Here is a 14,483-nt window from a genome sequence, read left to right as displayed (position 1 = left end):
AAAAAAAAAAAGAAAAGAAAAATTCTGATTTCCAAAAGACATCTGATAGTAAGGGCTTTCGATAAGGGATCACAGATCAATGTTATAACTTCTGTAAATATTGCAAGATAGTTTTGAGGGACTTAACTTAGGCTATCTCAGCTTGACCCAAAACAGAGCACTGGTAAGCTAATCTACTAGATGGTGATATCTGGATGCTTAATATGCAGATTAAAATCAGATAATTAGCTTTTGGTAGGTAAATCAAATCAATGGCCTCTAATTTGCATTTTCTCCAGTTGTCTCCTTTTTAGTCTTAGGCTAGGAAAGATGAGTTTCCCTCACTCTTTACTCATCTGCCAACTTCTAAGGACATCTTGTGGGCAATTACCTCACTATTTTGTCTTTAGCATTTATCTATATCAGTTCTAATTATTAAACATCTGTCTACCTCATCTATAAATACTCCTCTGACATCACCCTCTCTTTCCATAGCCCCTTGCCTTATTTTTGAACAATGCAAAGATCTCTCCCATTACACTCTTTGTTCATTCTTCAATCCATGGCACTGTGGCTCCCATTGCATCACTACAGTGGAATTGCTCATCTGGTTTCCCAGCATCTGTGGGCCTTTTCCTGATTCACTACTTCTTGGTCCATACTACATCTGAGTCTAGGCAGATCCGTTTAACTATGCATGCTCCTTAGTGTTCTGTTACTCCTGGACTATTACAGGGCTCATAGTTCTCAAGTCTATATCTGCAGCTCTGCCCTCTTTCTTGAACTTTAGACAATGTCTACTAAACATCCCCTTTTCAATATCCCTTAAGTAACTAAATTCAGGCTAAAATTCTGATTTATTTTGCTCCCAAACCTTCACATTTACTCCTTCTATATCTCCATTCAGTGAAATGGTACCAACAACCAACTAGTGGTTAGAAAGTCTGGAAAGAGTACCCCCCAACACACACACACACACACACACTTTTAACTAAAAAAAAGTTAATCAAAACCCTTTGAGCTGGAGTTACAGACAGTTGTTAGCTATTTCCCTAGTCCCCACCTTTACCTTTAAAAAAAATTGGGGGCTGAAGATAAAAAATTTTTTTTGATGAGTCATCAAAACATGCTAATTCAAATTTCCAAATTTATTAGGACTCTGCTTCTACAACTGTCTTTATTTCAGGCTGTCCCAATATGCTTTGTATAGGGGTTTATTTTAGTTTACATGTTATAGTCTATCATTGAGAGAAATGAAGGCAAGGACTCAAGGTAGGAAATGGAAGCAGAAACCAACAATGGAACATTTTTTTTTTCCTGGCATCCTCTCTGTGGCTAGTTCAGTGATCTTTCTCATACAGCCCAGGTCTATCTGCTTAGGGACAGTGCTTCTCACTGTGGGTTGGGCCCTGCTACACTAACTAAAAACTTAAACAATGCCTCAAAGCCACTGACCACAGGTCAATCTGATCTAGACACTTCCTCAACAGAGGCTCCCTCTGCCTAGGTGACTCTGGGATGTATTGAGTTGACAACTGAAACTAACTCTGACTCCCATTATAGTAGCTTAGATCACTACATCAGAGCCTTTCCATTGTTCTGTCTCCTACTGGGAGCTTGGCTACTACATTTTCAGTTATGCAACCAGACAAAGGTGATCACATCTCTCCCTTCTTTTCTCTATTTTATTGTATTTCAACTTTGTTGTTTTACTTACACTGTAACCTTTACAAAATCTACTTGGCTCATAATCAAGAACTGTTCATTTATATGTCATTTGTATTTGAATGTTTAAAAAAACCTTTATACTCTCAAACAATACATCTCCTTCTGTAGTTTCCCCTCCCGCCTCTCATTCCACAACCCCCCCCCCAATCCACTTCTCTACTGTTCCCCTTCAGAAAAGGGCAGTCCTCCTAAGGCTGTCAACCGAACGTGGCATAACAAGATACACTAAGGTTAGGCACAAACCCTCATAGCAAGGCTGGATGAGCCAACTCAGTGAAACTCCCTTCTTAAAACTATCCATGCTTTTAAAAGAATGCCCATCTCCACTCCCAGATCTTTACGATGCTATTTCTCAAGGCTTTATGTTCTATCACACAGTGAACATATATCGCTTAAAGACCTCAAGACATGACCTCAGAGCAATGAACCAACCAGAGCTTTCAACATCAAGGCATTTAAAAAAATACTTTTTAAAAAGACTTATTTATTTATTTTATGTGTATGAGTACACTGTAGCTATCTTCAGACACACCAGAGGAGGGCATCGGATCCCATTACAAATGATTGTGAGCCACCTTGTGGTTGCTAGGAATTGAACCCAGGACCTCTGGAAGAACAGTCAGTGCTCTTAACCATTGAGCCATCTCTCCATCAAGGAATTTTAACCTAAGTGGCTAGAGGCTAAGAAAGTCACATAAACAAACAAACAAACAAAATCCAGATTCTAATAAATGTGAAAAATAGACTAATGAGGTATGTGCTATTAAATGGCATTAAAATGATGTTTCATTAATTTGCTCATTCATTCATTTATTCATTCATTCATCCATCCATTCATTCATTCATGTTACAGTGCTGGAGGAATGAACCTAGTCCCATCTGAATGTTGGGCAAGAGCTCTTCCACTTGCTCTACCTGCAGCCCAAGCAGCAGGTTAATCAGGAGCACAATTCCACTTCTCACTCTCAGCCAAGACCTCCCTGGGAAACTTTTCTGTTTCTAGTTTACATACTTTGATGAGACGTGATTAAAATCTGAAGCCTTTCTCCAAAATAACAGCTAATAGCTTTGTTTAAGTAAAAGAATTCTCAAGAGCCAATAGAGAAAAGAAGATTGGTTAAGACAACTGACAAAAAAAATAAATAAATAAAAAACAGAACTTAATGGGAAGAGGTAAAGCAATTGCCAAGAACCATTCAGAACAGTGATGCAGGACAAGAGAAAGTAAAAGGAGAAATAAACCAGGCAAACATCACTTACCCTTAGTTCCTCTTTAGTATTGAAACTATTCAGAAGTTGCTGATAATGTCTATCTGTCATTTGTCGTAATAGGGAAAGGAGACAGGCAACAAATTCCCCCTAAGGGAAAAAAAATGGCCATATTTTAAAGGAAGGACATAAGACAACATCAAAAAATTAATACAAACTGCCCTCAAAGAGAACACTTTACAAAGTCGGTATGATCCCAAATCATCCCTATCTCTGCTAACTTCACATTCCTTCTCTGAATTTACAAGATCCCCTTCAACTCATCAGCACACTGGTCTTTTCACTCAGCAGGTAAAAGAAGCCATACAATGCATAATGCTGGCTTCAGTCTCCCTTTAGAAAATGGTTTTAAGTTGATAGCTACTCTTTGTGTTTGAGGTCTATGTGCCTAACGCCTAAAAAGTCCAATGCTTAAAAATGAAAAAGGAAAGTGCACACATCATCCTTAGATTTGAAGAGTGATAAATTGCTATAATTTGCATTTTCTAATACAATTTAACATGAAATTATCATTTTAATGAAATCGTATTTGTTCAACAAAGAACTTACCTTCTTTTAAACAGAGAAATGATATAAAGCAATGGAAACACAACAGGAGAAACAACTACCGGCTAACTGAATGCACACAAAAGCCCATTTTAATTGGGAGATTGGTTTGAATGTATGTGGAAAAGACTATAGTATAACATTAAAACTGGAGACTAAATGAGCAAGAAGTAGATTTTACAGCTCAGGCAGTCAGGTGAGCTCAGTCAAATGTCTTTCTACCAGTTTCCACAAGAATCCCAAGCATACAACTCAATGGTTATGTCAGAGAAATCTGAGTTTCATTTCATGTTGGTTCTTCACATGCAGTCACTAGTCATATGTCAAACAGTTGCCCCTGTACACTAAGGCAAATATTCCATAATCATATAATCAATATTTCATGAGTTCATATTTAATAATCACATAATTAAACAATGCATATGGGTTACGATATGGTCTGGATTTGAACACCCCTCCCTCCAGGCTTCTGTACTTGTTCCAGGGCTGGCCTTCTCTGGGAGGCTCTGGAACTTTTAGGAACAGAGTCTGGCTGGTAGGAACAGGTTACTAAAGGCAAGCCTTTGTAGACTCTGACCTGTTCCCTGGTTCCAGTTCTGCTTTCTGTTTCCTATTTCAGCATGGTGTGGACAGCCACCAAGGCAAGCTCGCACTGTTATGGACTGAGCCTCCTTGCAACCCCTGTCTCATTATGACAGTCTGTATAACTCCGAAATCCTGAACTCAAACCCATCTTTCCTCCTATAAACTGTTTCTTAGGTATTCTGTGATACCCAATAACTAATACAGACTAGTAGAGTTACCTCTCAGGCTCAACACACTATCCTGTCAAGGAGCAAAAGAATTCCGTAAACTTCATACAGGAGATAGAAAATATAAAGAAAAGGTTATCGTTGTTGTAGTACAGATGTGATTTTGATATCACAAGCCTCAGAGAACTTTAGGTGACATTACAGCCATTTCCGCCTAAGCTGGGTGTAGGGGGTAGGTGGGCACTTGTAGCTTAGCATAGCGACCTAAGGAACCTGCTGTGTAAAAAACAAAACAAACAACAACAAGGTCATAATAGGTACAAACACAGCCTTCATTTGCCTGAGAAGTTTGCTGTGATTGGCGCAAATACCTCACCCCCGGCTAGACAAGCAGACTGTTTAGTTCATCTTACGAGGCAGCCAGGAAACAACTTCCCATTCTATCTCCTCCGGTGTTACGATATTAGGTCAAATAAAAGGCGTATCTTGTCTACTCTCACCTCTTTTTAGTTGAGCATGTGTGACTATTAACACGAGGAAAAAAAACAGCAGGTAGTGTAGCAGAGAGAGAGCATTAGCCAGCACTCTGAACTACAGAAACACCAAAACAGCTGGCCACCTGAGAGGTAGAGAAGAGGCAGAGCAGAGGGGCAACTGGCATCACAGAGCTGCGAAAGCTGCAGAGTGGCCTGCTTCAGTGGCAGCTGACAGAGGGAGAGCTTCAGGCCAGGAAGCTTTTGTGCAGCAGCAGCAGCAGCCGCATACCAGCAAAGGGCTGGCCATAGCTGCTTCTTGAGCAGTGATAGCTGTGACAGTGGCTATAGCGGTAAGAGACAGCCACAGAAGTCACGAATGCAGCCAAGGGAGGCACAAGTAAGAGTAGTGGAAGTAGAGAGAAGGAGAGAAAGCAGACAGCTGAGGCTGATGGAGAACGGAAGGCTCCCGAGAGCCAGAGAAGAGAAACTCAGCTATGCTTAGTGAAAAAGTTCCAGAGAGTTGTCAAGTCTTTACCACAGATGGTCATAGGCACTGCAAGCCCTGAAGCTGTAACACTGGATGCAGACAAGGGTTGAGGAATCCTGGCATCCTAGTCATGCATAAGAGCTACACAGGGCTAAGAGTCCTACTCATGGGACTCGCATGAGAATCACAGCACTTGAGGGTGTCCCCTGCTACGGCTCCAGACTGTTGCTGCCACTCTCTATCAAGGGCAGGTCCCATGCACAGGTGTGGAAAACCAACACAAAACAAACTCCATGGTATCTTTGGAAGTTCTTTGTCTCGTAATGTTAAATCAGAGCATTCTTTTTAGCATTATAGGTCCTTTGTGTAAATATGGCTTTTCTCTGTTTCCCGCGTGAGAGGAAGAAAACCAGAAGTGAGGTGAAGCTATAAACTCTCAAAGCCTACCCTGAGTGATAGACCTCCTCCACTCAGGCTACCATGGTGTTTATTTAGATAGTGTAAAATGATCTCAGCCAGCCAAATGATTAAAGGGATGGACAGGAAACACTGATTGACTTTTAAGCACTGGATATGATCATTACCTTATTAACTGCAATGTTTCCTAAGTAAATATATTGTATGATGTAAGTTGCCATATGGGTACATAAAATTTGGGTCCTTTAGAGGAACAGCCAGTGCTCTTTACCATGGAGCCATCTTACTAGTACTAGGGTTGATTGACTTCTCCTTCCTTTCCCCTTCCCCTCACATATACATATACATATATATAATATATGTGTGTGTATACATGTATATATACATACATATATACACATACACATATATATACACAAGTATATTTGTATATATACATATATGTATATTATATATATATGTGTGTGTGTGTGTGTGTGTGTGTGTGTATACATGTAAAAATCTTAGTTTGTTAAGATAGTTTAACTTTACTTGTAGTGGTGATTTGGATGAAATGTGTCTGCCAGAGGCTCCTGTATTTGAATCCTTGGTTCCCAGCTATTGGCGCTGTTTGGGGAAGCTATGAAACTTTCAGGAAGTGTAGCCTGAGTGGAGGAGGTCTATCACTCAGGGTAGGCTTTGAGAGTTTATAGCTTCACCTCACTTCTAGTTTTCTTCCTCTCACGCGGGAAACAGAGAAAAGCCATATTTACACAAAGGACCTATAACACTAAAAAGAATGCTCTGATTTAACATTACGAGACAAAGAACTTCCAAAGATACCATGGAGTTTGTTTTGTGTTGGTTTTCTACACCTGTGCATGGGGCCTACCCTTAAGAAAACTGTTTCCCCACTAAAATTCCCTTGAAGAAAATGAATTTTTCATTTGCAAGTGTCTATCCGGTGAAGACAGCTTCTGCCTTAGGGGTTGGGGCGCGTGTCCATTTGTCCTTTTAGCTCTAGGATCCCAGCGGGTGCAGACCCGTGCAGGCTTTGTATATGCTACCTCGGTCTCTGTGAGTTCATAGCTCTGTGGTGTCTAGAAGGCCTTGCTTCCTTGGTGTCCTCCACCACGTCTGGATCTTACACTCTTTCTGCCTCTGCTTCCACAAAGTTCCCTAAGGATCCCACACTTCCTAGAGTTTAAGTAAAAACGAAAGCCATCTGTATCTAGAGCTGAACCTTCCCAAGCAGCACAGTGAATCACTGGAGCTAACAGCAAGTGCTCAATCACCACTTGTGGACATGATTTACAGGCGAATGTTACAGCATCTACCGCTACAGCTACAAATGCTAGCTTTTGCTTAGGGGAATAGTGCTTAATATAAAAATATTTTAAACGTGAGTTTTTTAAAAGAGAAATTTCCATGTATATGGATAACTCAGTGGTAAAGTACTTGTCTACCACACATACACATGAAGCCCTGCACTTGATCCTTCACACTGTTGTAAATAAACACAGCATGTATTTACACAGACAGCATATACAGATCTGGATGTGTAAAATATCTAACATTATTTCTTAATATACTTTGCCCGAATCATGATATTCTAGCATCCTAAGACAGTTGAGCTTGAAGGTCCCTCAGAATTTACCAAGGTAAATGTTCTCATTTAACAAAACCAAACTAAAGACTAAAAAAGTTAAGGTCCTAATGATTCCAGGTAAAAAATCCAGAATTAGCACATAGTGTCTCTGGTTCTAGCTATCCTTTGTTCTTTAGAGAATCTGGGGGATTAAAAGCTATCAAGCTAAATTGGGATCTAAAATCATAGATTAATTTAGATTTAGACCACTAAGACTATGAAGGTTGTCTTTCTGATATTCAGACTTGCTTATGGTAGCATCTTTGCCTACAGGCGTCCTATCTTGTTTTTTGTACAGTGAATGCAACCGTCTGTGTTCCACCAATGCTCACAGTTTATCCAGGGGACCAGATTTCCCATAGCCGTACTACAACCCATTGCCAAAGGGAATGGGCCTTTAAGAAGCACAACCAGGCCCTGTATGTATGCTTTATGCCACATGCTTATGATCTTACAGTGACATCCTGGAACTGCAGCCTCATGGCGGAGCTGGATGCTTGAGGCCGACTGGTGATCTCCAATATGGTCCTGAGCAGGATATCCAGCAAGCTGCCCACTATCACGTCAATTTCTTCCAGCACAGACTTTTCCTTAGAAGAGAAAAATCAAAAACAGTGTGCTCAGGAGACTGCCTCTACATGCACCAAATCTCTTTTTAAGGACAATGGGAGTCTATTCCCAAATCTAGAATCAAAGACTCAGGGAACTTAAGGCAATAAGAGATGTAGACCTCAACAGAAAAAAAAAAAAGGCCTTTCAGAGAAACATAACTTCAGAGAGTCAACGGCTTGCCCCAAAGCACACATTCCGGCTATGCAATAAAGGCTAAGATATAAACAAAAGGGGCACAGTATAAAAAAACACCAATTCTGAGTCCAGCCCTACTCCTAAGGAACTCATGGCCTTGGGCAAAGCAGGAGCCTCTCTGGGCTGTGGTGTTCTCTTACAGTATGATTTCCTAAATGTGCTTACATCGAGGCTTCTCAGCATGGCAGTCACACAGATCATTTTCCAAGACCAGTTTATATGCAAATGACTATTCCCATAGAAGTGGGTTCTTAAAAAAGCCTACGTGTAAACATAAGACACTGGAGAGCAGTCTAGATGAGTATCCTGGTTAGTAGACACGAGAGGGATTGGCTTTCCTGAAATGCTTAATACCGTCCACACTTCAGGACTCCAGAGAGATTATCTCTGCACTGCCTGCTGCATACAAGAATGGGTTCTTAACATAATTGCATGGGGAAAAACTTCTGTGCAATTTTGTATATGTGCAAAAGTTTATGTTATCTACATATGTACATATATACATACATATATTACATATACGCACACATAAATTATATAACAGTTGTGAGAAAACTCCCAAAGTTTTCCCAGGGAACTGCTTTCAGCTCTAAATTCCTTAGCCCTGGCTTAGCTAAAACCTGACTGCAATTTTGAAATTTAAGTAGAGGAGAAGAACAAAGCAAACATCTCTACTATAGCTATTTGCTTTTTGTCTGTCTAGTGACCTGGTTAGCTTTTACTCACAGTGACTGTTACCTGGAAAACCCTTCTAGTCAGGCACGGCTTGGTCCTTTGTGATCAAACAATGAGAGGGAGTTTCAAAGCTGGGCAAAAGCCTTCTCTCTCTTGTTATTGCTCCATCCCATTCCATGTCACTGGTGGACTCGGATTGTGGGGTGGCAGAACAGCGACCTGTGTCCCTGCCATGGATACCCAGCTCATCACACTTTCAGATGCAGAACTCATAGGTTCTCTAAAGCACCACCAGCTTCCATACCAGCAGGGCACTCTCTCCATCACTTTCCCTGATGTCTTTCCTACCCCTGATCTTCAGAAGCAGATCATAAACACAAAGAGAATAGGGAATGTAGCGCTGAAATTAATGTGGGATTGGGGAAACTGGAGGCTCAGCACTCATTTTCAAACTTCTCTGTATCCTGCTATGGATGAGCCCAAAGTTTCAATAACAGCTGCAGATTGACAGAAAGAGAACAGGACTTCCTTCCTAATTCAAATTTCATTTCAGACTCCTGAGCAGAGAACATCAATCCCAGACATTGTTCCATGGATATAGAAACATGCCATTTTTCTCACTTTGTGCTGTACTCTCAACACACAATAATTATACTGTGTCAAGAGTCAAGCAAGGCAGGAATCCTCAAAGCCATAACAAAAAGACTACTGTTGAGCTTGTGTAATAGCTGTAGTGCAAGGTGCTTCTAGTCTCCTGGGTGCTGTCCTTTGCTTCTGGAATTTCCACAGGGCTAGACCCAAGTTCTAAGCACCATCATGTGGCCTTTCCCAGAACAGGCCCAAACCGCCATTCCCTGTAAGAAGTCATTTATTTTTGCACAGTGTTTCATCCCATCAAGATTAAAGACACATGTGGGAGGCTTTGAGATTTCTAATTTTTCTTACTTGGTATTCAGTTCTTCCTTGAAACACAATGTTAGGGAGCAAGGTTATTCAAGGTTACACTAATCCCACAGGGTTCTTAAATATTTATTTATTTATTTATTTATTTATTTATTTATTTATTTATTTATTTATAATTTTTTTTAACTCTTTCTGCAGAAACCCAAGACGTCCAGCCTGGCTGCAGATGAAGAGCAAGTCTCTGAGTGTTCCCCCTTTGTGTGACTCCTTTGAGGACATTTAAGATTGTATTTGCAGAAGCCATTTGATGAGAACCACACACTTGGACCTGCATGTACTTACTGAGCTATTTTTCTTGATGAGACAGAATACGTTGCTAAGGATACGTGCGCACATGATCAAGTCCTTCTGTTCTTGCAAGTGGATGTGAAGATGATGAAGTACGACAGGCAGGAGAATGTAGCGCGAGTCTGTAGTGTGAGAGAGAGCCATTAGTGTCGCAGCTGCTGGGGCCCACACAAGCCTCAGTGAGTCCTCAATGACTTTTATTCCATTTCGATTGTTAAGCTAACAGCACATGGTGTTACAGGGGCCCTAGCTCTATGCGTTGTATATTAAAGATGACGTAATTTCCCCCAATGCATCATTCCCATAGTCAAGAGGCCTCTCTTAGTTACAGCTAGTTTCTTTTCTAGCTTTCCCCCCATCCTGAGGGCATTCTACCTCCACGCTGTAAATCAAAGGCTTCTCTTGCTGTTTTCTGTGTTGTCTCTGAGGTAGACCATCTATGATGTCTACTATGGTAGACAGGCTCATAGCTTTCTTATTTCCTGCCTTGCTCCTTGGTTTCTGGAGAGTTGCAACCCAGTTTCTGATTAATATTATAATTATGGCTGGGTGGTGGTAGCGCACGCCTTTAATCCCAGCACTTGGGAGGCAGAGGCAGGTGGATTTCTGAGTTCGAGGCCAGCCTGGTCTACAGAGTGAGTACCAGGACAGCCAGGACAACACAGAGAAACCCTGTCTTGAAAAACCAAATATATATATATATATGTGTGTGTGTGTATTATACATATATATATGTATTATACATATATATATATTATAATTATGTTCTCATTCTGTCATGTGATTTCAAGTCTTTGCTACAAGACCTATTTTTTTTTTTTTTTTGCATTGCTTTGCTTTTCTCTTTTAGCTCTCAGAGTTATTGAGGAATTACTGTATCCATGGTATCTGTGTATTTAATACCTGGCTTTGGCCCTTTCAACCTGTACAGCAGTAGCTCTCAACCTGTGGATTGCAACCCCTTTAGGGAGTTGAATGACCCTTTCACAAGGGTTACCTAAGACCATCGGAAAACACAAATATTTATGTTATGATTCATAACAGTAGCAAAATTACAATTATGAAGTAGTTACGAAAATAATTTTATGGTTGGGGGGGTCACCACAATGTAGGGAACTATATTAGAGGGCAGCAGCATAGGGAAGGTGGAGAACTACTGCTGTAAGATGTCCTTTATTTGGAGGAAGCTATCCTGATTTACTTCCACTTAAGACTTCAAATATATTCACAGTGTGTGTGTGGTGGTTTGAATAGGAATGGCCCCCCATAGACCATGTGTTTGAATTCCTGGCCATAGGGAGTGACATTGTTAGGAGGTGGCCTTGTTGGAGGAAGTGTGTCACTGTGGAGGCCAGCTTTGAGGTCATATATGCTCAAGCTACACCGAGTACACACAGAACCCTTCTGCTGCCTGCAGATCAAGATGTAGAACTCTCAGCTCCTTCTCCAGCACCATGTCTGTCCAGATGCTGCCGTGCTTCCCACCATAATGATAATGGACGAAACCTCTGAACTGTAAGCCAGCCCCAATGACATGCTCAAGAGTTGCCTTGGCTGTGATGTCTCCTCACAGCAATAAAACCTTAATTAAGACAGTATGACTCTCTTGATCTTGCCTTACATATTTTTCTGTTTGCGTCCCATTTTTTTTCTAGCAATTTCCATATTTTAATCTTCTACACTTCACTTCCTTTTAATTTCTTATTCTCTCTAAAAGTTCATTCTTTGCTCAGGTCCAGTGTTATGGACTTTGGAATTTCTGCAGTATCACATCTTCTAGGCCTTGCACCTCACTGAGACAGTATACTTAATTTGGGGGCTTGGGAGATAGTCTCTGCATTATCTTTTTCCTTTAAATAATTTATTTCTCTGTTTTCATTATGGCCATTGCCCTTCACATTGGAAAATTTCACTGGTACCTGGTGGTTCTTTTTACCATCCATCTTTATAAGCGATGATCAAAAAGAGAAAACAGGCCGGGCGGTGGTGGCGCACGCCTTTAATCCCAGCACTTGGGAGGCAGAGGCAGGCGGATTTCTGAGTTCGAGGCCAGCCTGGTCTACAGAGTGAGTTCCAGGACAGCCAGGGCTATACAGAGAAACCCTGTCTCGAAAAAAAAAAAAAAAAAAAAAAAAAAGAGAAAACAAATAAACCAATGCATGCAACCCAGGAGGTGAGCTTAGAAATTCATATTTCTCGGGCTGGTGAGATGGCTCAGCGGGTAAAGAGCACTGACTGCTCTTCGGAAGGTTCGGATCCCAGCAACCACTTGGTGGCTCACAACTACCCGTAATGAGATCTGGCACCCTCTTCTGGTGCATCTGAAGACAGCTACAGTGAATCACACCACAGGGAGCGGAGCCTGCAGAGGTCTTGGGTTCAATTCCCAACAGTCACACACATGATAGCTCACGGCCATCTGTACAGCTACAGTGTACTCATACACATAAAAATAAATAAAATAAAAAAAAGAAATTCATATTTCTCTTGCTGCTTGCTGCTGAAGCACCAGTATAAGGATGCAAGGATGTCTGGCCTTATGTTGAGAGAGAGAAGGGGAGGGAAGGGGGGGTAGAAGGAAGGAAGAAATACTAAAACTCAAACCTGTAAGCTAAGTCACTGCAGGCCTTCTGTAAGGAGTACACCCACTATAGAAACTTTACCTATTTACAAAGCAATTACTTGACAGAAAGCCAGGGAAATGAACCTGGAAACTGAAGAACCAGAAAGCACTATGTAGTAATGTTTAATTGGAAGGGAAGGCAAAGCTCATCTGATAGGTTCCAGCAGTGAGCAGGCTTTGGTTTTCAAACACTCGATTTGCAGCCAACTGTTAAAATATCTATGAGCTAGGGGTAGAGCGAGGGAGACACACAGTTCACCTGTGCTGTATAAAAACAGAAACAGGTGATGCACTAGCTACCACAGGTCAGTATTACAAACTCCAGAACCATGGCAAGAGAGCAAAGCGGAGACTGAATCCTGAGTAGGCCAACACATTACATTGTCATGGGGGTAAATCTCTAATAAAGTTCAGAAGAGAGTATGAACAAGTGTGGGAAGGAGCAGTTGAGTAAGATTCTATGATGGGGAAGGTGTGTGGAAAGGCCTTTGACCTGAGTCTTGCCCAGCACAAGCCTGAGAGAGGAAGCAGAACAGGTAGGGAGGGGTTGGGGTGGGCATAAAGTAGCCAGAGCAAAGGGAACAGAAAGCTAGCGCCCTGACATCATGAGTATAAGCTTTCTTTATCTTCCCTCCCTCCTTCCTTCCTTTCCTTTTCTTTTTCTTTTTTCTTTTGTTGTTGTTTAACCCACTCCTACTATCTCATTCCACTCCTGGATAACTGTCTTTACATTATACTTTTTTTATAGTAGACATCCAATAAGAAATCTTGATTAGAAAAAAAGATGTAACAAAACCACCCCTATGACCTACACACACACATTTTCAACATGAACAGCAGGTCTAACCAGCAAGTTTTACTCGGCATCCATCGAGCATGGTAAGATTTTTGTTCTTGAAAATACCAAATTAGCACAGAAATCTAATCAAATGTCCTTCCTAATTTTATGCTACTAATTCCTTGAACATGCTTTTAAGATAGCATTATATTCTATCTTCCTCTCATTTTTAAACTTTTCTTTTTGAAACAGATTTACTTTTTATTTCCATATGCCTGTGTCATTGGTTGGGAGTCTGTAGAGGCCAGAATAAAGTATGGGGTCCCCTGGAACTGTTGTTCCTGGCAGGGGGGACCTCCTGCCTTCAGTGCTGGAAGCTGAAGTCTAGGAACTAGGATTTCTCTAGAAAAGCATTAAACACTCTAACTGGTGAGTGACTGCCCCAGCCCCTTTCTTACTTTCAATTACAGTTTTGTATCATTCTACAGAATTACAGGTAGGGACTGGAGAGCCACTACAAAGAAATTCCTTCTGACCACTTTCGTACAGAATTGCCACCATAAACTATTTGGTCCTCTGTTTGGAGGTTAAAGCAGGCAGCTTGTCGGCCCTGAGCTGAGACCTAACAGCATCTCACTGGGAGTGGAGGACATCGCTAACACAGGGGAGCACGGCAGTTGGTTCTCCATGTCTAATCTTTCTGGGGTCTAAACAAACATATTTAGGACATTGAACCGTGGCAGCTCATTTCTCCCTTTCTGCCCCAGACTGCTGGACTCAGAAGGCCTAGGATAGGGGCGTGTCTCTTCTCAGAACAGGCATTCAGGTCTTTATACTTAGCCTCACTCATCTGCATGGGCTTTGTCTTACATGTGGTTCAATAACAAGCAAATACAAACATAACGTGTTCTCAACATGAAAATAGTTAAGTGGTGGTTACAGATTCCTGCTAAACAAATCAGCAAATATTTAGCAACAGGGACAAAGCCAGGGCCAATGCTCACAGCCCCTAAAGAAGCTGATTTACAATCTCCTCGCCATTCTTTAAATCACCATCCCTGACTCCCA

At 41.3% G+C, this 14,483-nt stretch overlaps 1 protein-coding gene across 7 annotated transcripts in view; it reads right to left on the bottom strand.

Annotated features, from left to right (window-relative positions):
• Dock4 (dedicator of cytokinesis 4) overlaps window positions 1-14,483 on the bottom strand; it is a 411,188-nt gene that overhangs the window by 88,022 nt on the left and 308,683 nt on the right. For all 7 annotated transcript variants that reach the window (XM_031357369.1, XM_031357376.1, XM_031357375.1 and 4 more), the window contains exons 24-26: window positions 10,009-10,136; window positions 7,737-7,871; window positions 2,968-3,066 (exon numbers count right to left, since the gene is read on the bottom strand). In XM_031357369.1, the coding sequence (XP_031213229.1) occupies window positions 2,968-3,066; window positions 7,737-7,871; window positions 10,009-10,136 (362 nt within the window). The remainder of the gene's footprint in view (window positions 1-2,967; window positions 3,067-7,736; window positions 7,872-10,008; window positions 10,137-14,483) is intronic.

This window comes from Mastomys coucha, unplaced genomic scaffold (assembly GCF_008632895.1).
Source record: "Mastomys coucha isolate ucsf_1 unplaced genomic scaffold, UCSF_Mcou_1 pScaffold6, whole genome shotgun sequence".
Lineage (NCBI taxonomy): Eukaryota > Metazoa > Chordata > Mammalia > Rodentia > Muridae > Mastomys > Mastomys coucha.
The sequence above is the reverse complement of the archived record's forward strand: the minus strand, read 5'-3'. Positions and strand labels throughout refer to the sequence as shown.